This window comes from Megascapheus bottae, chromosome 38 (assembly GCF_031878675.1).
Source record: "Megascapheus bottae isolate mThoBot1 chromosome 38, mThoBot2.hap1, whole genome shotgun sequence".
NCBI lineage: Eukaryota > Metazoa > Chordata > Mammalia > Rodentia > Geomyidae > Megascapheus > Megascapheus bottae.
Genome location: NC_143546.1, coordinates 4,564,209 through 4,584,711, shown reverse-complemented (window position 1 = coordinate 4,584,711; position 20,503 = coordinate 4,564,209). Strand labels below are relative to the sequence as shown.

General features: G+C 54.1%; 1 protein-coding gene across 2 annotated transcripts; it reads right to left on the bottom strand.

Annotated features, from left to right (window-relative positions):
• Positions 1 to 603: 603 nt before the first annotated feature.
• Positions 604 to 10,511, bottom strand: Gprin1 (G protein regulated inducer of neurite outgrowth 1). Of its 2 annotated transcripts, none has more exons than XM_090325371.1 (2): positions 10,407 to 10,511; positions 604 to 3,352 (listed from the first exon to the last, which is right to left on the bottom strand). In XM_090325371.1, exon 2 carries the CDS (start codon positions 3,307 to 3,309, stop codon positions 769 to 771), a length of 2,541 nt encoding a protein of 846 aa, XP_090181497.1. In that variant the 5' UTR covers positions 3,310 to 3,352; positions 10,407 to 10,511; the 3' UTR covers positions 604 to 768. The 2 variants fall into 2 exon arrangements, with proteins under 2 accessions (XP_090181497.1, XP_090181498.1); XM_090325372.1 differs by lacking the exon at positions 10,407 to 10,511 and adding an exon at positions 8,068 to 8,136.
• Positions 10,512 to 20,503: the final 9,992 nt, after the last annotated feature.

Below are 20,503 nucleotides of genomic sequence, written 5' to 3'. Positions count from 1 at the left end.
TGGGTAAGGGACAGCACTGTGGAGTGGCTCTGCCTCCTGTCCTCAAGGCCAGCTGTGGCCCCTGTGACTTGACTGTGACCTGCAGTCCTGTCTGAAGCACTCTCTGGCATTCTGCAATTCTCCCTTGGCCTCAGTGGGTATGGTGACCCCCAGAGGGGATGGGATGGGGCGGTGGGGGTGGCTGAGAGAATGAAGCCAGGAGCTGTGGGGAGACAGATGAGGAAGGATCACCAGAAGCATGCAAGAGATACCTCGGCCATAGGGGGCCAGCGCTGCGTCCCGTCTAGACTCCCAGGTGACCCACAGGGAGGGAAGGTGGGAGGGGGAGGCTCTCTCACGCACCAATGTCCCACATGCGATGCGCAGTGCCACTTAGAGATTTGCATGCAGTCTTTCCAGGGAGATGGGTGGGTGGATGGGGGTGGTGGTGGGTCTGGGGGCCCCAACGCACCAGTCTGGGCCATCTCAGGTCTGGGAAGAGGGTGAGAGGTGGGGATGCCCAGCAGGTCCCCAAGTTCACCCAGTGTCAGGGAGGGAGTGGAGAGGTGCGCGGGGGGGGGGGGTGTCTAGGGGCGGATTCTGGGTTCCTCTAGACGGTTCAGTGTATTTGGAGAGGGAGGGACAGGGGAAGAGACAGAAGCCCGCCCTCCTGGGAAGGGGGGGGCTCTATCACACACCAGGGGACCCCTTCTAGGGGGCTGTGGGCCGTGGGGAGCCTGAGAAGGTTGGAAACCTAGGGGAGGGGGTGTAGAAAACGGGGTGTGTGGTTCACTCGGCCGTGGGCCCGGCCCGGGAGCAGCACCGCGGCCTGCGCACGCTCTGCAGCAGCGCTCGGAAGAGGCCGGGCGGGCGCTTGGCCTCCGGGGGCGCCGCCGCCGCTGTGCGCACCGACCCCGCGCGCCCCGGGCCCGCACGGGGGGCGGCGGCGGCGGCGGGGGGCGCGGCGGCCGGGGGCGGCGCAGGCCCGCCCTGCCGGCCGTGTTCCTCGATCTGCCGTTCCAGATGCTTCTGGATGGCCATGCCCAGCACCTCCACCTCCATGGAGGCGCCGTACACCTCCCACGTCATCCCCTTCTCGTCCCACTTCACGTCGCGCACCGGCTCGGCCGCCTCTTGGGGAGCCAGGGCGGCTGCCAGGGCGGAGCCAGGCCGCACCCGCACCTCCGGGAAGACCGGGGGCGCCGAGGGCGGCGCGGCGGCCTGCGGGGTCATGGGCCCGGTGGCCACCGATCGCGTCTCAGCGGCGCCCAGCGACACCTGCAGCCCTGCGTCCCGACGCGAGGGCGGCCCGGGCGCGGGGCTGGGCGCACCCCGCGGGGTCCCCTGGAAGCTGAAGGCCGGGGCCCCCGCGCCGTCCTGCGGGGACATGGGGCTCACGGCCACCGAGACGCAGGCCCGCGCGCCCGCCTGGGTGCCCGCGTCCTCGCGCGCCGGTGGCGGGGGGCCGCCCGCGTCCCACGAGGGCGCCTTGGTGAAGTTGTCGCGGGTCCGTGGCCCCGGCGGGGGCGCTGCGGCCTCGGGGCGGGGGCCGTTCCCGGTCAAGTCTGTGGATCCCCGGCTGGAGGCCCCGGGAACCAGGGCCGAGCTGCAGGACGGGGCGCCCTCCTGCCCAGGGCGCGGGGTGGCCGGTGCTGGCCGGTCCCCAGGTTTGGGCTCCGTGGAGCTCGCCGGGTTTCCCTTCTGCAGAATCGCGGGGTCCCCCTGGGTCTTGGGGGCCTCGGTGAGATCCACCTTTTCCTTGGGCGTCTCTGCCGGTCGTCCTGCGGCTGTGGGGTCTCCAGGAGGGGTGGCGTCGGCTGGGCCCGAGGCCGGGGGCCCTGCCTTCGGCTCGGCTTTCCCTTCAGTCCCTGGAACGTTTGCTACAGCACACGGGGGACCCCCAGGACCCCCAAGACCCGAGGACACGGGATCGGCCTTCCCTAGAGATTCGCGGTTCGCCTTTGAGGAAGATGATGCCACATTTCCCAGCGCTGCCATGGGCTCCACTCTCGTGGAAAACTCGGGGTCCGCTTTCCCCAAGGGTTCAGTGGTCCCCATCTTTCCCACAGACCCCCGTTCCCCTGCCTTCCCGGCAGACGAGGGCTCTGGCTTCCCTGAGGACACAGCCCCTGACTCACTGGAAGGCCCAGACCCCCCACTTTTCACAGCGGTGGGGGTCTTTCCGGGTCCAGGATCCACCTGTACAGCAGGGATCACACCTGTCGTTCTCACAGGTGCAGGACCCCCTCCTCCTTCCTTTGAGGCGGGGCCCACCTTTCCTGGGGATCCTGAATCCTCTTTTGTGGGGGACACAGTTTCTGCATTTCCCGGAGATGTAGGCACTACCGCTCCCAAGGATGTGGTGTCCACCCTTCTGGGGGGTCCAGGATCCCCTATCACAGATGATACAGTCTCTGGCTTTCCTGAGAATCCAGAATCTTCTGTCTTTCCTGTGGATGGGTGTTCAATTCTTCCCAAGGATACAGGATTCACCTTTCCAAGAGTTCCAAGATCTTGTTTTCCCAAAGACATGACATCTTCCTTTCCAGCTGGGGCAGAGACCACCTTCTCTGAAGATACGGGGGTCTTAGGCTCCTCCTTGTTAGGGAACTCAGAACCTACCTTTTGCAAAGACCCAGGAACCTCCTGGCTTGGGGACATCTGGTCTACCTTGCTGGGGCAACTGGGCTCTGTCTTTCCTACTGAATCAGGGTCCTCCTTCCTGGGGTTTGGGGGACCCATCCTTCCAGGAGTCCCAGCATCTCCTGGACGAGAGACTGCAGGCTCACTTTTCTCGGTCAACAGGGACTCTGCCCTGGAGGAACCAGCCTCTTCCTTGCCCACAGAGGCAGGACCTGCCTGTGTGGACAACTTAGAATCTGTCTTTTCCAAGAGGGTGGGGTTTCTGCTCTCTGAGGATGTAGGGGCAGGGCTCGCTAGGGACCTGGGCTCTGGATTCCCAGACAAAGGGGTCTCTTGGGTCCCTGAGATCAAGACTCCATGTACTTGAACTCCCAGGATCTCCTTGGTGGTTGGTCCTGGGGGAGGGGTGCAGGTAGATGGACAGGCCATGCTCCCTGGAGAACCCTCAGCACAGGAGGCCCCTCCCTGAGCCCCACTGGGGCTGCTGTGTCCCAAGTCCATGGCTGGGCTTTGGTCAGGGGTATGCCTGGGCAGAGCAGGGCTGGGCTTTTGCTGAGAAGTAGAGTGGTCCCTCATGGCCGGGTTCCCAGTGCCCAGGCTTCCATGCTGTGGGCAGCCAAGGGATCCAGGGAGGCTGGAGTCGTTCTGAAGCAGCTGGAGCCAGGCTGGATCTTTACCACTGTCCATCTACCCTCATGGCCATGTTTAAGCCCAAGGCTTCCGGCCAATTCTGAAACACAGAGAGAACACACTGAGGCTTAGGGGGAAACTGATAGGGAGCGACCTCCAGTCCATTTTTCCCAGCAGCCCCGGCTCCTCACTCAATCTTAGCCTGGTCCTTTTCTGCCCCGAAGAAAGGAACTTCTTAGTTAAAAACACAAATCCAACTATGTCACTATCCTGCTTCTCCACATCGTGTGGAAATGTGTGGGCACGTCTGTCAGAACAAGGGCTGGAACTCAAGGTTTCATGTTCACAATTAAGCCTTTTCACTCAAGAACTGGTACACCATCACTTGAGCCACAGCTCCACATCTAGCTTTTTGCTGCTTCACTGGACACAAGAATCTCACAGACCTGTCTACCTTCCTGGCTGATTTCTTTTTTGGTCAGTCCTAGGACTTGAACTCAGGGCCGGGACACTGTCCTTGAGCTTTCTCAAGGCTAGTGCCCTACCACTTGAGCCACAGCACCACTTCCGGCTTTATCTGTGTATGTGGTATCGAGGAATCGAACTCAGGGCTTCATACATGCTAGGCAATCACTCTACCACTGGGCTACACTCCCGGCCCCGGCCTGGTTGAATTTGAACCACGTGATCCTCAAGAGCTCAGTGTCCTGAGTAGCCAGGATTACAGGCATGAGCTACAGTACCCAGCTGAAACTTCCTTTCCTGGTAGTGTCTTCAGAGAAGTGGGAAGTCCAGCCCTTAATATAAAATATGCTAATGAATTCAAGATTTAAAATTAAAAAACCCAAACACTAAGTGGGCCAAGGAAAACATGACTGTAGGCCATCAGTTTATGTCTGTGTAGGCCTGGGGAACGGAATGGTGTCTGGTCAGGGAAAGGAAGCAGTCAGATGCCTGGAAGCTGGGCTGCATGTAGGGGGAGATGGCTCAACCATCCATCAAGCTCATATACAAGTGACCCTTCATCCATCACGTGGCTCTGTCTACAGCGGGCCAAGAGCACTGGCAATAGTGCCGATGCAAGGTGCAGGGGTGCGGGGTGAGGGTTGCAAACCAGAAGGAAAACGAATGTGGGGAGGGAATTGGCTAGGGCCCTAGATAGGAGTGCTGGTTCTTTTTGAATGAACGGAATTCAAAGAAGGTCCAGCAGGCAGCTGAGTCTCCAAGCAACCCTTGCTTCATGGTCTTAGATAGGCTAGATTCATCCTGGACTTACTTCCTCTCTCCTTTCCTTTGCTTTTTTCTTTGTCAGTTGTGGGGCTTGAACTCAGGGAGTGGGCACTGTCCCTGAGCTTTGTTGCTCAAGGCTAGCACTTTGAACCACAGCACCACTTCTGGTTTTCTGTTGGTCCATTGGAGGTAAGAGTCTCACAACTTTTCCTGCCTAGACTGGCTTTGAACTGTGATCCTTCAATCTCAGCTTCTTCCCAGACGGGAGTCACCAGAGCACAAGAACTTGTCAGTTCTTGGCCGACTGTACAGTGTACATGGCACTTGAGCCATTAAGCCTCCTCTGGGACTTGTCCTCCTGAGGGACAGATGGTATATTAGGGGCCAGGATGGCACAGAAGCAAATCAGCAAGTTGGTGTCCCCAAGCCTGCGTAACTACAGAGACTGGCATAGAGCAATAAGCGTGATGGACAGAGATGCCCCCCAATCAGTGGAGTGGAGAGACCCCCAGGGGGCAGCAGAGATGCCAGGATCCCACACCTGTGGACATAAATTGATGGGTTTATTTAGAGGGAGAGAATTCCTAGATGGAATCCCATGAAACTTGAGTGGTGACTGCCTCTCAAAATACCAGTGGCCAGGTGTAGTGGTACATGCATTTAATCACAGCGACTCCAGAGGTATAGGTAACAGAACTGGGAATGGAGGCCCAGGTCTATTTTAAAAGATGAGATGGGGGGCAGGGAGGAGAGGAGGAGAAACCTTATCTGAAAAACATCTAGAGCATGGGGCTGGGAATGTAGCTTAGTGGTAAAGGTTCTCGCTTAGCAGGCACAAGGCACCACAGAAACAGAAAAAGACAGAAGTGGTGCTGTGACCCAAGTGGTAGAGTGCTAGCCTTGAGCAAAAAGCTCAGGGACAGTGGCTCAGGTTTGGAGTTCAAGCCCTTGGACTGGCACACACAGACACACACACACACACAAAATCTAGAGGAAAAAAAAAACAACAAAAAAGGTAGAGTACCTGCCTAGAAAGTGCAAAGCCCTTAGTATTTCCAAAAAAAGGAAAAGGCAAGATCAGACATCTGAAGGAGGAGAGTTCTTTTGTATGTCCTTTCAGGGTGCCTGAGACTGGGTCCTGTGTGTACAAAATTCTATCATGCCTTGCTCAATGGGTGGCAAAGATACGTGTTCTGGAAAATACACTGCTGAAAATTGGGTTATTACTTTTTTTTTTTCAAACATCTCGGATGTGTTACAGGACTCTGACTCTGAACCTCAGGTGCTACGGATTGTAGCACGTTATTGATACGGAACTTGCTTTCATTGGTTTTTGCTCTTCTTTCTTTCTTTTTTTGTGTGTGATCAATATAAAATCTTTTAGCTGAGCGTGGATGGCTCTCGGCTATCATCCCAGCTACTCAAGGAGGCTAAACTCTGAGGACTGTAGTTCAGCCGGCCTAAAGAGGAAAAGTCCATGACATTCATATCTCCAATGAACTCCAGCAAAAAAGCTGAAAATGGTGGTGTGGTTGAAGAGGTAGCGTGCTAGTCTCCAGTGAAAACGCTAAGGGACAGAGCCTATGCCCTGAGTTCAAACCCCAGCACCAGCACAAAGAAAAAGAAAAGAAAAACAGTAGAGCCAGGGAGAGGATTAATAACACTTGACCTCCTCAGAGTGAGGGAGGGAAGAGAGAGGAGTGGGGGCTGTGATACACCAGAGGAATCTATCCATTAACAACATAGACTGGGCAGCAATACAACCTCTAGGCCACGGCTCTTGGGATTAGGAAAAAGCAGGGAGAGATTGGGCAGAGGGTAGGTAATGAACTAGAAGCAAATAAATAATGTCATTCCAAATACTAGATGCTGCAGAGGGACAAAGGAGAGGGCAGCTGGTTTGGACCATGTGGTCAAGAAAGATTCCCTCTGAGGAGGTTGGCAAGCCAGGAAAAGGCTCCAGAGGTTGAAGTAGAGCAGGAGACAGGAGAGGGAAATAGGCAATCCAGGGGTACTGGAAAACCCAGGGGTGTTTTAAGCCCAGGAGTGCACATGGCAGGGCTTCTAATTTATCAAACAAAGCCATACATTTGGATTTTTTTTTTAAAAAAAGAAAGATGCTTTAAATATGGGCTTGTATTTACTTGACTGTTGGTTTTATTTATGCACATCCTGGGGCTTCAACTCAGGGCCTGGATGCTGTGAATTGGAAATGGATTTTTTGGTCCGGGCTGGCATCAAACAATGGTCCTTAGACCTTAACATCCTGAGTGGGTAGGATAACTAAGCCCTCAGCATCCAGTGAGGTTCAATTTTTTGTTTGTTTTGGATCCTTGTGGGGCTTGAACTCAGGGCCTAGGCACTGTCCCTGAGCTCTTTTACTCAAGGCTAACCCTCTACTACTTTGAGTTACAGTGCTACTTCCGAGGTTTTGGTGGTTCACAGGGAGCCGCACTGATTTTCCTGCCCAGGCTGGCTTTGAACCACGATCCTCAGAATCCCAGCCTCCTGAGCAGCTGGAATTACTGGTGTGAACCACTGGTGTCCAGCTTAGGCTCCATGTTACAAGGCCAAACAAAATGGACCTTCTGAGGCCACCTGCTTTTGGTCTGTGATCAATTTATCCTTGGGGTTGCAGGAAGGGACAGCTCAGTGACAGCATCTGGGCAGATGATTAAGAGAAACAGCCCAGGGGGAAAAAAATCTGTGAAAGAGGGGGTACTTGCCTTAGATTTTCAGTCTCCTCATCTCAGCCCAGGTAACCCTGCTCTGGGGTCCCCACATCCCAGCCCCACCAACAAGCTGCCAGGTGGGCCCCGAGAGGACCCCACACCCCACCAGGCTGCTGTAAAATTCAAGATGTGGGGTGTGCATGGAACAGCTCAACTCACTTTAGGGCTGGGCTGTGTACACGGAAGGCCTGTTTTTATCTACTCCGCCTGTCAGAGCCCAGCTGTGCTCCTAGGAGGGGGCGGGGTGGGGGGTGGGGAAGGGCCTGGGACAGAGACAAAAGAAAAAAAAAAACAAACACAACCAAACAACAATAACAAACCAAATTGGGCCTTTTGGACATGCTTGCTTGACTGAGTTTTTTAAAAAAAAACAAAAAAGTTCAAAGTCGGTGTTAAATAAAGGAATATACTGATCAACATTTAAAAATAAGATTTCCGGTGAGAATTGGACTTCCAGATTCTCCCAGGAAAATAAAATCTGGCGTTAGAGCACATAGCCAACATACCATTGTCTGCAGGAGCTGAGCAGAGACCAACCGACTGCCCGCTGGCATGGATTCTCCAGCCAGCCACACTCCCCACCCAGCCTTAATGGACGAGACTGTCTGGCTGTAATCCATCGCCCACCTCTCCTGTGTTATTACTCTCTTGGCATAAGGCCACCTAAGCTTCCACCCTCAATCCACTCTTGGATAAAGGCAGAATGTGACCTTGTGTACTACCTGGCAGACAGGTGTGTTATGTCCTCTGTTGTGTGTGCCTGTCCTGGAGCTTGAACTCAGGGTCTCACATTCTCACTTGGATCAATTTCCTTCCTCCCCCTCCTCCCCTTGTTCTACCACTTGAGCCATACCTCCATTTCAGCCTTTTTGCTGGAGATGAGTCTTAAGGACTTTTCTGCCTGGGCTGGCCTCAAACCGTGATCCTCAGACCTCAGCTTCCTGAGGAGATAGGATGGTAGGGGTGAGTCACCAGGATCTGGCTTGAAATCTCAGCTTCTGAAATGGGGTCAGATCCAGGGTAGGCACTCGTGTGAGCCTAGAAGCTGTGGTCAGGCCTCGGCTTGGTTATTGATTCACTCTGGGTCACTGGATGAGTGTTTCTTCTTTCTAGGTCTTAAGTTTCCCATTCTGTGAGACGGGGACTATTTGCCCAGGGCAGGATCTTCTCAGAAGGGTATCAGGCCCCAGATTCTGGATTGAAGGGGGCTTTTCTTGTCTTCCAGCTTTTGCTCCAGAGTTGCAGCTCTGGCTTGGAGCCTCTCTGCCAACCTACACACTAGAATCCAATTCCATTGCTTTCCCTTTGTGTGCTAAGCCCTGGACCAGACAGCTCAGTCTCATTTGATCATCTCCACCCACAGCAATCTCAGGAGTGGGCATTATAGCCCATGCCACAGATGAGGACAGGAGAAAAGAGCCGACAAGGGGCACACACAGCTGCGGGGAAGGGAGGTTGGGCATCAAAGCCAGTTGTGTCTGAGCCCAAACCTGGGTTTTCCCCAGGTTTATTTCAGCCAAGATCCTGGACTCTTGAGACTTGGCTCTTAAAACCCCTTTCTAGAGCCCAGTGCTCTGGCATCCTAGCTACACAGGAGGCTGAGATTTGAGGATGATAACATGGGTGTCAGACCCAGCAGGGCTAGGCTGAGCCCCAGAGGCTCTTAGATCCAATTGACCAGTGGGAAATAGAGTCATGGCTCCATTTATAGACCACCAGCCTTGAGTAGAAAAAGCCAAGCAAGAGTGTGAGGCAATGAGTTCAAACCCCAGTGCTGGAAGCAAAACAAAACAAAAGAAAAACCTGTTCTGTAATTTGGGATCTGGCCAAAGCTCCTGCAAAATCTCAAGGACTTTGCAGGTTCAGTTGCAAGGAACATGAGAGAGAGAGGTGGGGGGAGAGAGAGAGAATCCTTTCTGGACAGCTTGCCTGGTGTTCCAGGAAGAAAGTAGGTGCCTGTGGAGATTGGCAGAGCGTGAGACAGCCTGTGGCTGTCTTGAGTGATGGGATACCCAAGAAAGCATTGTATGCCTGGCACTGGTGGTTCACATTTGTCACCCTTACGGCTCAGGAAGTTAAGACCCATGGATCACAGTGTTCAATGTCAGCCTGGGCAGGACATTCCATGAGATTCTTATCTAAAAAGCCATATGGGGAACTGTGGCTCAAGTGGCAGAGGGCTAGCCTGGAGAGAAAGAAAAAAGCTAAGGGACGGCACACACACACACACACACACACAGTCTCACAAGCACTCCTGGGAGAGCACAGGCGCTTGTAGGCAGCAGGCTAGCCTTTCTCTCTAGGATTGCTTCCCTGTCTGGAGCCATTCCTAACCCCCCCATCGGAGCTCCAGACGCACCTGCAAACACCCCTCTCCTGGCCACAGACTGGTGGAAGGCTCTGGAGGGGGGGAGAGGGGGGGTCCATCTGTCCATTTCCAGCCACTCAGAGGCCAGGGAAGAATGGGGGGGTTCGGGGTGCACATGCTTGGGCTGGCATGGGCGTGTGGGGGGGTGTTTGGATAGCTCACCAGGGTCTTAAGCTGTGCCCAGGGCCGCGCAGTGGGGTGGCTACGAGTCTGCTGGGATCGGGGTGGTGGGAGTAAATGCGCAGCTGGGCCCGGCTGGGTCCGCAGGGCTCGGGGCTCGGTGGAACGGGTGGGTGCACAGGTGGCCGCGTGGATGGGTCTGGTGGAGCGGCCGCCGGCCCTGGCGTGTGTGCGCGCGCGCGCGCGCGTGGACCTGTGGCCTCGCCCAGGACGGGCGCGCGTGCGGGGAGGCGTGTGGCCGCGGCCTGGCGTGGGCCACCCGGGGGGTGCCCGGTGGGTGCCGGGGGCACCGCTCGAGCGCCGCGCTGGCTCCGGAGGCGGGAAGCGCCCCCCCCCTCCCGCCCCGCCGCGCGCGGAACAAAGCAATCCAGGGGCGGCGAGGCCCGACGCGGTGCCCCCGGTCCTTCCCGCCCCTCGGGGCTTCTCCCCCACCCCCGGGGCTACGGGACCCGCCCCATCCCTCCCCACCCCGCTCGGCCGGCCCCGGAGATTCCCCGGCCCCGCGCGCGCACACGCGGGCAGCACCCACGGCGAGCGCCCCGCGAGGACGGCTCCGGGGACCCCGGCTGCACCGTGGCCGCCCGCGGGGGCCCCAGGGGTCGGTGCCGCCCGCCCGCCCGGAGCGGAGCGGACGCGGCGCTTACCCGACGCCGCCGCTGGTCCGGATCCTCGGCGGGGCGCGCGGCGCTCCGGCTCCCGCCGCCGCTGCCCCCCGGGCGGCCTCGGCTGCGTCCGGCCCCGCTGGCGGGCGGACCCCGCGGCCTCGGCGCCGCCGTCCCCCGCAGCCGGCTCCCCGCGTCCCGCCCCGCGCCCCGCGCCCCGCCCCGGGCATGCGCGCTGGGGGCCCGCGGGCCGGAGCGCGGGAGGGGGCGGTGCCCGCGGGGACGGCGCCGGGGAGCGAGCGCGGGGCGCCCGTCACCGCGACCCCGGGGTTCCCGGCTCTCCCCAGCCCCGCGCCCGTGGCGGGAGACGGGGTGGAGGGGGGCGGAGAGGCGCGCGCGCCAGGGCGCACGGGCCCGGATCGCGGTCCACGGCACCCCGGGGCTCCCCGGGAGGAGGGGGGGCACGCGGACACCCGAGTCGTGGCGATCTCCAAGCTCCCCTCTTCGAGGAAATTTCCCGCCTCCCCTCGGCCGCACTTCCGGCCCTCCCCCTCCCCTTCCGCCCCACCCCGGCCTTTGTCTCGCAGTGGCGGGGACGCCCGGGCCTCCCCCCCTCCATCCACCTCGCCCGCCCCCCCCCCCGGGCCAGTCGGTCCACGCTGGAGCCTCAGTTTCCAGGTCTATACAATGGGACGAGGCGGAGCCCACCCCCACTCCGTGGTCTCGGGAGGAGGGAGGGCGCCCCGGTGTCCACGAGAGAGCCTGGCATTGTCCAAGGCCGCAGGCCTCACCTCCCCGGGCCTCCAGGCCCCCACCCGTCCCCCAGGGTGACTTCTCAGAGATTGTCCTGGAGGTGATGAAACTCTCTTGGGCCTGGTGGATCCCTAATCCACCTGCTAAAAAAATAAATAAATGAAAGACACCCCCCCCCTTCTCCCTGGCTTGAACTCAGGGCCTGGGTCCTGTCCCTTAGCTCCTTCCCTCAAGGCATCCCTTGAGCCACAACTCCACTCCCAGCTGTTGGCTGGCTCACTGGAGATAAGAGACCCACAGGCTTTGCTGGCCAGGCTGGCTTCCAGCTATCCCCATCCTCAGATCTCCTAAGTAGCCAGGGGTCCAGGCATGAGCCAGGGGCACCTATCTAATGGAGTTCTTTGTTAGGCACCGAGACTATGCTATGCTTTCATCTACAGATCTCACCTGATTTAAATTTCCAATCGCTCTAGAGTTCTCGAAAACAAAACAAGACACAGATAAATGGGACACATGAGCATGCTACGCCGTTTTAACGCCTACAATCTCACACTTAACCCTTAGGCTTTAGTCACCATGGCATTAAATTTAAAAAAAAATCTAGATAGCAAGTGATTAAAAAAAAAAAACCATATAATGTTGACATGTCCAGGCAGCAGGAGGGAAGGAGAGAGAAGGGGAAAAAAAAGAACCCCACAAACACCAATTTTCAGCACCATGGATAGCACCCCAGGGCTTCTGTCTACTTTCTAGTGCTGAAAATGATCCGCTCGCTGCTCCTGAAGGCACTTTTTCTTCAAAGTTTACAAAAGCTACTCGGCATTTATTATTTCCTTCCCATTCAGCCCTTTCGGTGAACTCTGGCCCCATGGTACAGGTAAAGCAATTGAGGCTGGCATAAATTCACTGATGGTAGCCAAGCGCTGGTGAATTGTGCCAGTAGTTCTAGCTACTTAGAAGGCTGAGATCTGACGATTTTGGTTTGAAGCCACCTGGGGCAGGAAAGTTTGTGAGCCTCTTATCTCCAAGAACCACAAACAACTGGGAGGGGAAGTGCAGCTCAGGTGTTAGATAGCAGATTTGAGTGAAAAAAGCTCAAGGGCAGGGCCCAGGCCCTGAGTTCAAGCCCCAGTTCAATGTCAAATGGATAAGTCAGCTTTGCTCTGTGTGTGTGGGTATTCATGTTTACTTAGTCCTAGGACTTGAACTCAGGGTCAGAGCACTGTCCTTGAGCTTTTGTGCTCCACTTCTGGCTCTTTGGGTGATTAATTGGAGATGAGAATCTCTGCTGAGAGTATGGCCTGGTGGTAGAGTGCTTGTCTAGCATGCGCAAAGCCCTAGGTTGGTATCACATACACAGAAAAAGCTGGAAGTGGTGCTGTGGCTCGAGTCTAGAGTAAACCTCTAGGACAGTGCCTAGGCTCTGAATTCAAGTCCCAGGACTGGCAAAAAAAAAAAAGACAGAATCTCATGGACTTTCTTGCCTGGGATGGCTTTGAACCTTGATCTTTAGAGCTCAGCCTTCTGAAAAAGTAGAATTACAGGCATCAGTCACCAGTGCTCAGCCAGTTTTCCTTAAAATCATCCTATGGGGGCAGAATGAGGTGGCCTGGAGCAGAGCGGGTGGATATGCCAGGAGACTGTGGCAGTTGTTGGACTCAATGTGATGGCATCTGGACAGACCCTGGCTGCGTCTGTTGGAAAAGGAGAGGATGAGGGGATTTAGTACCTATTTAGTTTTTGTTGTCTTTGCTGTTGTTTGTGTTCGTATTGGGGACTGAACCCAGGGCCTAAGTGCTGTCCCTTAGATTTTTCACTCAGAGCCAACACCCTACTGCTTAAGCCATACCTTCATTCTCAACTTTTTTTTTTCTGGCTTCAAGCCATGATCTTCAGATCTCAGTCATTTGAGTAGCTAGGATTTCAGGTGTGAGCCGCTGATGCCCAGTTCTGTAACTATGTAATGGCAACATCTATCGGCCTTGGCTGTGGAGTGGATGTGAGCTTGAAGGGGGAGAGGTTTCTGCTGTCTCCCCTGGAGTTCTGTGGGAGCCAGGGAAAAGGAGGGCTTTTATAGATGGCTACTCTGAGGCATAGGAACCCAGAACTGAGCCCTGTATAGTGGCTGTGGTTGGAGACAGACCAGGGAGCCTCGGAGCTTAGCTGGGGTGATATGTTTGTATGAGAGATTTGCACAGGTAGAGGAAGAGCAGAAAGCCAGTAGGGAGAAGATGCAGGGGCTGAGGTCAGCTGGAAAAGGCCAGCCAAAGGAAGCTCCAAAGAACGAGAAACAAAAGTAGCCATGAGACCTCCCCAGGAGGGTGTGCTGTTTTGGAAGCCAAGCTGAAAGAATGGTCCTGAAGGACAGTTGTGTCAACCCGGGGTCCAGTCTGGTGTGTTCAGGACTGGGAGGGAGGGAATAAGAAAGTTGCAGGAGAGGAGGGAACCAAGGAAAGGGAGCAAAGCAGAGGGAGCCACATGAGCTGGGCTGGCAGTGGGAAGGAAGTGCCACCCAGAGCCCAAGATAGAGCCAACTCCCACTGTTGGTGAATGAAGTTTAATGATGCAGGGAAGTCTTGGAGAATTGGGCAAAGGCGTGCTTCGCAGTTCCTCTGCCCTCCCCGCCCCCCCAGGCTCCATGTTCCTCCAGGCATGTGGTATGGTCTGTCTGGCCATTTCTAGGTGGTTTTGGTCCACAATGCATTGGGGGGAGCGGGGGAAATGGGGTTCAACAACCTGGAAGCATCTGCCTCTTTTCTGATCTCTTGTGTTCTGAAGGGATTTGTCAATGAAGACATTAAAAAAAAAATCTACATATCATCCTAGCTGTCCAGGAGGCTGAGATCTGAGAATCCCAGTTTCAAGTTGGCCCAGGCAGGAAATTTTGTGAGATTCTTACTTCCAATTAACCAGCAAAATATCTAGAAGTAGAGATGAGGCTCAAACAGTAAAGTACTACTAGTCTTGAGCAAAAATATCAGTGACAGCTCCCAGCCCCTGAGTTCAAGCTACCATCCTCTCCTTCCTCCCCCAAAGAAATCTAGCCAGGTGTTATCTTTTACCTGTAATCCTAATTACTTGCGTGGCTGAGATCTGAGGATCACAGTTAAAAGCCAACCCAGGCCCACTTATATCCAATTATCAAGCAAAAAGCTAGAAGTGGACGTGTATAACTCAAGCGGTAGAGTAAAAAGACCAATCGACAGCACAGAGGCCCTGAGTTTAAGTACTGAGGTTCAGGCCCCAGTACCAACACACACACACACACACACACACACACATCAAGGCAACAGAACAGAGCATTCACTGAGGCAAAGGAGGAACTCAAACCAGGCAGGAAAACAGGCCTTCGAGGTTTACAGTTTACTTGGCCAGTTACTAGCCATGTAAGCCATGATTGAGGGCTCTGTGAACTCCCTTAACCATAGATAACGCCAGGCTCTCAGAGATCTGGGAGAAAATGAACCCAGGGCCCATTCCCTCCTGGTTCCTGCTCCTTTCTGGAGCTAACAGACCCCTCCCCATCCCAGTGGCTGGTGGGTTGGTGGATATGTAGTGACTTAAGCCTGATCGGTTTCCTATGGTGGTTTATTTTGGGTGGTGGGGGGTGAGCCTCATAATTTCCTGGAACTTGAGAGGAGGAGAGTTTGCCTAGGCCTGGGGTTCAAACTAACCCCGAGACACCACCCTGGTCACCCACACTGTGTAAGTGTACACACGCACCTCAGGCAGGTCTGCCTCTGAGAGTCACACACACACACACACACACACACACACACACACACACACACACACACCCTGCCAGAAGATAATAAACAAGTGCCTGCAGCTCCTTGGCGTACACCCAGGCCCGGGGGTGGAATAAACAATCCCTGTGACTTTCTGAAAAAGCCAAGTGTGTGTGGCAACAGGCACCATGGAGACAAGCAGACTGTACCAGAGCAGAGACAGCAGCCAGCTTCCACTGCCACCCCTGTCTGCGCATGCGCGCACGGCCAGGCCCACCCCAAGCCACTCCCATGCGCATGTGCGTGCATATCCTTTAGCATATGGAATTTCTTCTCTCTTATGTCTGTATGATGCTCATCCAGCACAAAGCCTCTTTTGCACCCAGGCCCACCCTTGCTTGATTATGACCGTTGCAGATTTGCTCAAAGCTTTGAAGATGTGACTCCCTCCCATCCCCCCAATAATTAGTATCTATAGTTTCTGATCCATTTGTCTTGACACCAGTCCTGGTCAAGGCAGCATTTCAGTGAGTCACGGCGTGTGTGTGTGTGTGTGTGTGTGTTGGTCCAGGCTCTTGAACTTAGAGCCTGGGTGCTTTTGCTGAGCTTTTGTGCTCAAAGCTAGTGCTCTACTAGTTGAGCCACAGCTCCACGTGTGGCTTTTTGGTGGTTCATTGGAGATAAGAGTCTCAGGCTTTCCTATCCAGGCTGGCTTTGGATCTTCAGATCTCAGCTTCCTGAATAGCTATGATTATAGGAGAGAGTCACCTGGTGTTTGGCAAGTGTCACGACCTTTAAGTAAGGTGTTTGAATGCTCTGTGCATCTCAGTGGGCGAAGGCATCTTATGTGGACAGTGTTGGACTGGCCCAAGGTTCTGAAAGTTCTTGTGTACTGTTCCTGTGCTTCACACATAGAACACTTCCCGGAGACGCCCATCTCCCAGGTATGTGTGCAATACACACCCAAGCGATGGAAACGAGACTCTGCACCATTCACAGGACTCCCTGAGTGTTTTGTGGTCCTTACCACCTTTTATTTACTTGTCGTGGGCCTGGGAGCTGTCCCTGAGCTCTTCAGCTCAAGGCTAGCATTCTACCACTCTGAGCCACAGAGAAAAGTCTCCTGGACTTTCCTTCCCCTGGCTGGCTTCTAACCAGGATCCTCAGATCTCAGCCTCCGGAGTAGCTAGGCTGACAGGTGTGAGCCACCCGCGCCCAGCGTTCACCTCCTTCTATTTAATCTTTCAGGGGAGCCATCTGGGAGGACACTGCTACCCCATAGATGTGGATATCGGTATTCAGAGAGGTTCCGAATCACCCTGGTTTGCTGGTGGTTCAAGTGGTAGAGTCACTGCCTAACAAGTACAAGAGCCTGAGTTCAAATCCCGGTATCATCCCCCAAACAAACAAACAAACCTGAACTTGTGGAGGGACAAAGGCAGGAGTCCCCAACCCCGGTCAGAACTTTCAGAATCTTGAGTTTGTCCAGTACTGTCCACATACCATGCCTTTGCCCACCGACACACACAGAGTATACAAATACCTTGCTTACTTAGTTAAAGGCCTTGACTCAGGGTTCACACGCCACGCATGCGCATATCCTTCTCGGGTCAGTGCAGATAATCAATGCCCAGAATCATCTGAGAGTCCTGAGACGCCTGCCTTGAGAGCCATGAGAGCACAACCTGATGCCCACACAGGCCCTCCCCCACACCTCTGCACCCTTCCCCCCTGTACCTCCCTCCCAACCCTAGCAGCTGCAAGCAAGTCCTGGCCCTGGCTGGGGGCGGCCCCAGAATTTACATGGGTGATTCAGGCTGAATCATGGCCCAGCTGCTTCTTCACAGCCCCTCCCCCATTCTGCCCTTAGAGTGTTTGGAAAGCAGAGGTAGGCTTTGGGAGGGGCGGGGGACAGGGAGATGGTCAAAAGCAGGGCGCTGAAGGCATCAAAGGTCCTGGCATACATCTGTGAACCTAGCTTACTCTGGAGGCTGAGATCTGAAGATCCTAGTTCAAAGCCAGCCCCAGGCAGACAAATTTGAGATAGTCTTATTTCTGATTAATCAAGGCGGGGGAGGGGGGAAAAGCTAAAAGTGGTGCTGTGACTCAAGTGGTAAAACACCAGTATTGGGTTAAAAAGCTAAAGGATGTGTCTGGGGGAGGGAGGAGGGAAATGGGGACAAAAACATGAGAAAGGGTTTCAATATGTCAGAAGGAATGTACCTACTATCTGGAGAATATAACTGTAACCCCTCTATATATTACAATTTTTTTTTTTAAAAAAAGGATAATGTGTCTGTGTGTATGTGTTCAAGCTGGGGTTTGAACGCAGGCACTTTTGCTTTTTGCTTGGTGTTTTCCCTAAAGCTTGTAGCTCTACCACTTGAGCCACTCCTCCACTTCTGGCATGTGCATGTGTGTGTGTATGCCAGTCCTGGGGTTTGAACTCAGAACCCAGGCACCAACCCTGACCTTTTTTGTTCAAGGCTAGTGCTCTACCACTTTGAACCACAGCGCCACTTCTGGTTTTCTGATGCTTCATTGGAGATAAGAGTCTCACAGACTTCCCTGCCCCCGGCTGGCTTTGAACCATGATCTTCAGAGCTCAGCCTCCTGAGTTAGCTAGGATTATAGGCGTGAACCACGGGCTTGTGACTTGCAGGGTCTAAAGAGCTGTGCAGAGGGAATGGCAGAAGCATTGGTGGCTTTGAATGTGGCAAGATTGTCAGCAGTCTTTTGTTATGCTTTGTGGTCTTTGGGGGTTTCCAAACCAGTACCCCAAGGCTAACAAATCCAGATGATGGACTTTCCACGGAGGAAGCTCTAGTTTACTGGTGCCTCAGTTTCCCCATTTGGAAAAATGCATTGAAACCCCTGGCAAGCTAGGCTGTTGAGAGTTATAAATGAAATCACACTCAGTCTGCCCTTTAGAAGCTGTGAAGGACTTCACAAAGGGCTGGTGGTTTTTTTTTTTTTTTTAACATTTTGTTTTATCCTTTTAGAAAAATAAAACATTGTAGGTCCTGGGCAGAGGGGCACGGTGGACTTCTGGAAGCCTGGGGGCGATGCTGGCAGAGGGGAGTGGGTGACATCTCTTCTTTTCCCCCTGCCTGGGTTCCGTCTGGCCTTCCCCCTTCTTCAGCCCAGAGAATCGTTTCTAGGCAACGGGATGGATGCAGAGATGGTTCGGAGGGGAGAGAGAGCTATAAATAGGGAAGAGAGAAAACAAAAATAAAGTTCCAGAGGAAGCCTAGAAGCTGCATTACAGGGGATGGGGGGTGGGGACCCGGATGAATGGTGGAGGACACAGAGGTAGCCCCCAGATCTTTATCAGGAGCAAAGGGCAATTTGCAGGCTGGTCACCCAGCAAGGGTCGCCCAGTATGCTGACATGGGGAGAAAAATGGCTGTCTGGGTAGAGCTGAGCAGGAGCAGGAATGAGACTCCGAAGGGAAAAGATTCGAACAGGGAGCGTGGAAGACATCTGCCCAGGAGAAAGGATTGTAGCTGGAGGAAGAGAAAGCCTGGTCAGGAGGAGGGGCTAGAGGCTGGAGAAGTCTGATGGGGCTCTGTCTCTGTGACCTCACACTCACCTGTACACACACACACACACACACACACACACACAAAAATCTTCCCGCCATTCATTCATCTCATACTTGTATGACTCCTGTCACTTCCTTTGACTGTCACATTTTTTAACTGTTCTTCATAGAACTAGAAATTATGCTGTGTGTGTGTGTGTGTGTGTGTGTGTGTGTGTGTGTGTGTGTGTGTGTGTGTGTGTGTGTACCTTGGTACTGAAGCTTGAACTCAGAGCCTCATACTTGGGCTGGGAGCAAAGTCTAGGGTAGAGTGTTTGCCTAGCACGCACAAAGCCCTGGGTTCGATTCCTCGATACCACATACATAGAAAAAAGCTGGATGTGGTGCTGTGGCTCAAGTGGCAGAGTGCTGGACTTGAGCAAAAAGTGTCCAAGGACAGTGCCTAGGCCCTGAGTTCAAGCCCCACCACTGGCAAAAATAAATAAATAAAATAAAAATCAGAGCCTCATACTCTTGCATGGCTTGTTTTTTTTTTTCCCCCTCAAGGCTGGCGCTCTACTAATTGAGCCACAGCTCAATTTCCAGATTTTTGCTGGTTAGTTGGAGAAGAGTCCCTCTCAGATGTGTCTGCTTGGGATAGGCTTTTTTATTTTTATTTTTTATCTTGGGGCTTGAACTCGGCCTGGGGGCTGTGTCTGAGTTCTTCAGCTCAAAGCTACTGCCCTACCTCTGGAGCCAAGCCCCACTTCCCGTTTTCTAGAGGTTCATTGGAGAGAAGAGTCTCAGGTCCTTTTGTGCCCTGGCTGGCTTTGAACCTGGATCTTCAGATCTCAGCCTCCTGAGTAACAAGGATGTCAGGCGTGAGCTACTATATCCAGCTTGCCTGTGTGTCCTGTACATTGCTAGATGACTGAATGAACACACACATACACGTACACACAACCTAGTCCTGTTCACAGGTTAACATATAAATGCAAAACATACGCCCATCTCTACCGTAGATGTGAGTGCGAACGCACATACACACATTGCTTCAGTGTCAATCACGACATGAGACTCAATCAGGACATGTCTGCCTCCCCACATTTGTCTGTTGTATTTTTTATTTGTTTGTCTCTCTTCCGAGCCAGAGAAAAAGCAGTTTAAGAAATTCCAAAGTGTCGTCCTAGCACATGGATCATCCTAGCTACTCAGAAGGCTAAGATCTAAAGATATCCTAATTTGAAGCCAGCCTGGGCAGAAAAATCTGCTAGACTTATTTCCAATTATCCAATAAAAAGCCAAAAGTGGGGACCGGGAGTGTGGCCTAATGGTACAGTGCTTGCCTAGCATGCACAAAGACCCGGGTTCGATTCCTCGGTACCACATACATAGAAAAAAACCAGAAGTGGTGCTGAGGCTCAAGTGGTAGAGCTCTAGCCTTGAGAAAGTCCAAGGACAGTGCTCAGGCCCTGAGCTCAAGCCCAGGACTGGCAGAAAAAAAAAAAAAAGCTAAAAGTGGAGTGATGATTCAAATGGTAGAGTGCCAGCACTGAACAACAAACTATGAAAGAGCACAGGTTCTGAGCTTAAGCTCCAGTTCTGGTACACACACACACACACACACACACACACACACACACACTCCTAAGGCTTTCAGTTTTGGAGTCAGGCTTTCTACAATGTGGCTTTTGCTGCATCTCAGCAAAGTCACTAGACCAAGTGATCTCCCATCCCTCATCTGTAAATTGGGGCGAGTGAGCTGGTGGGCTCAGACAAGGCTCACAGCAGAGCTGGGGCTGCCTGGACTGGCAGCTTTGCTGAGCTTCTTGGGCCTGGACCTGGAACGCATCTCGAGGGACCCCACAGAGGAGAACACTGGGCTCTGGGCAGAGCCTTTCTCAGTGGGGCCAGGTGTGGGGCTGGGTGCCTGAGAAGGAGGAAGACGTCTCCACCCTCAAGGACAGGGGGGTGAGAACCTGGTTTGGGCATGTGCAAATGAGGATGAGGTGCTGGATCACAGAGTTGGGTTTGTGAACATGGAAAGGGGTGGGGGTGGGGGGGAGATGGTAGCACAGACTGGAAAAGGTGCAGACCAAAGGCCCTTGCATTGAAGCAAGTTACAGCCACCGTGG

What these genes read in the sequence shown, in the direction of transcription:
- Gprin1 (XM_090325371.1), bottom strand. Translation starts at nt 3,309, where the DNA reads ATGGACAGTGGTAAAGATCCAGCCTGGCTCCAGCTGCTTCAGAACGAC.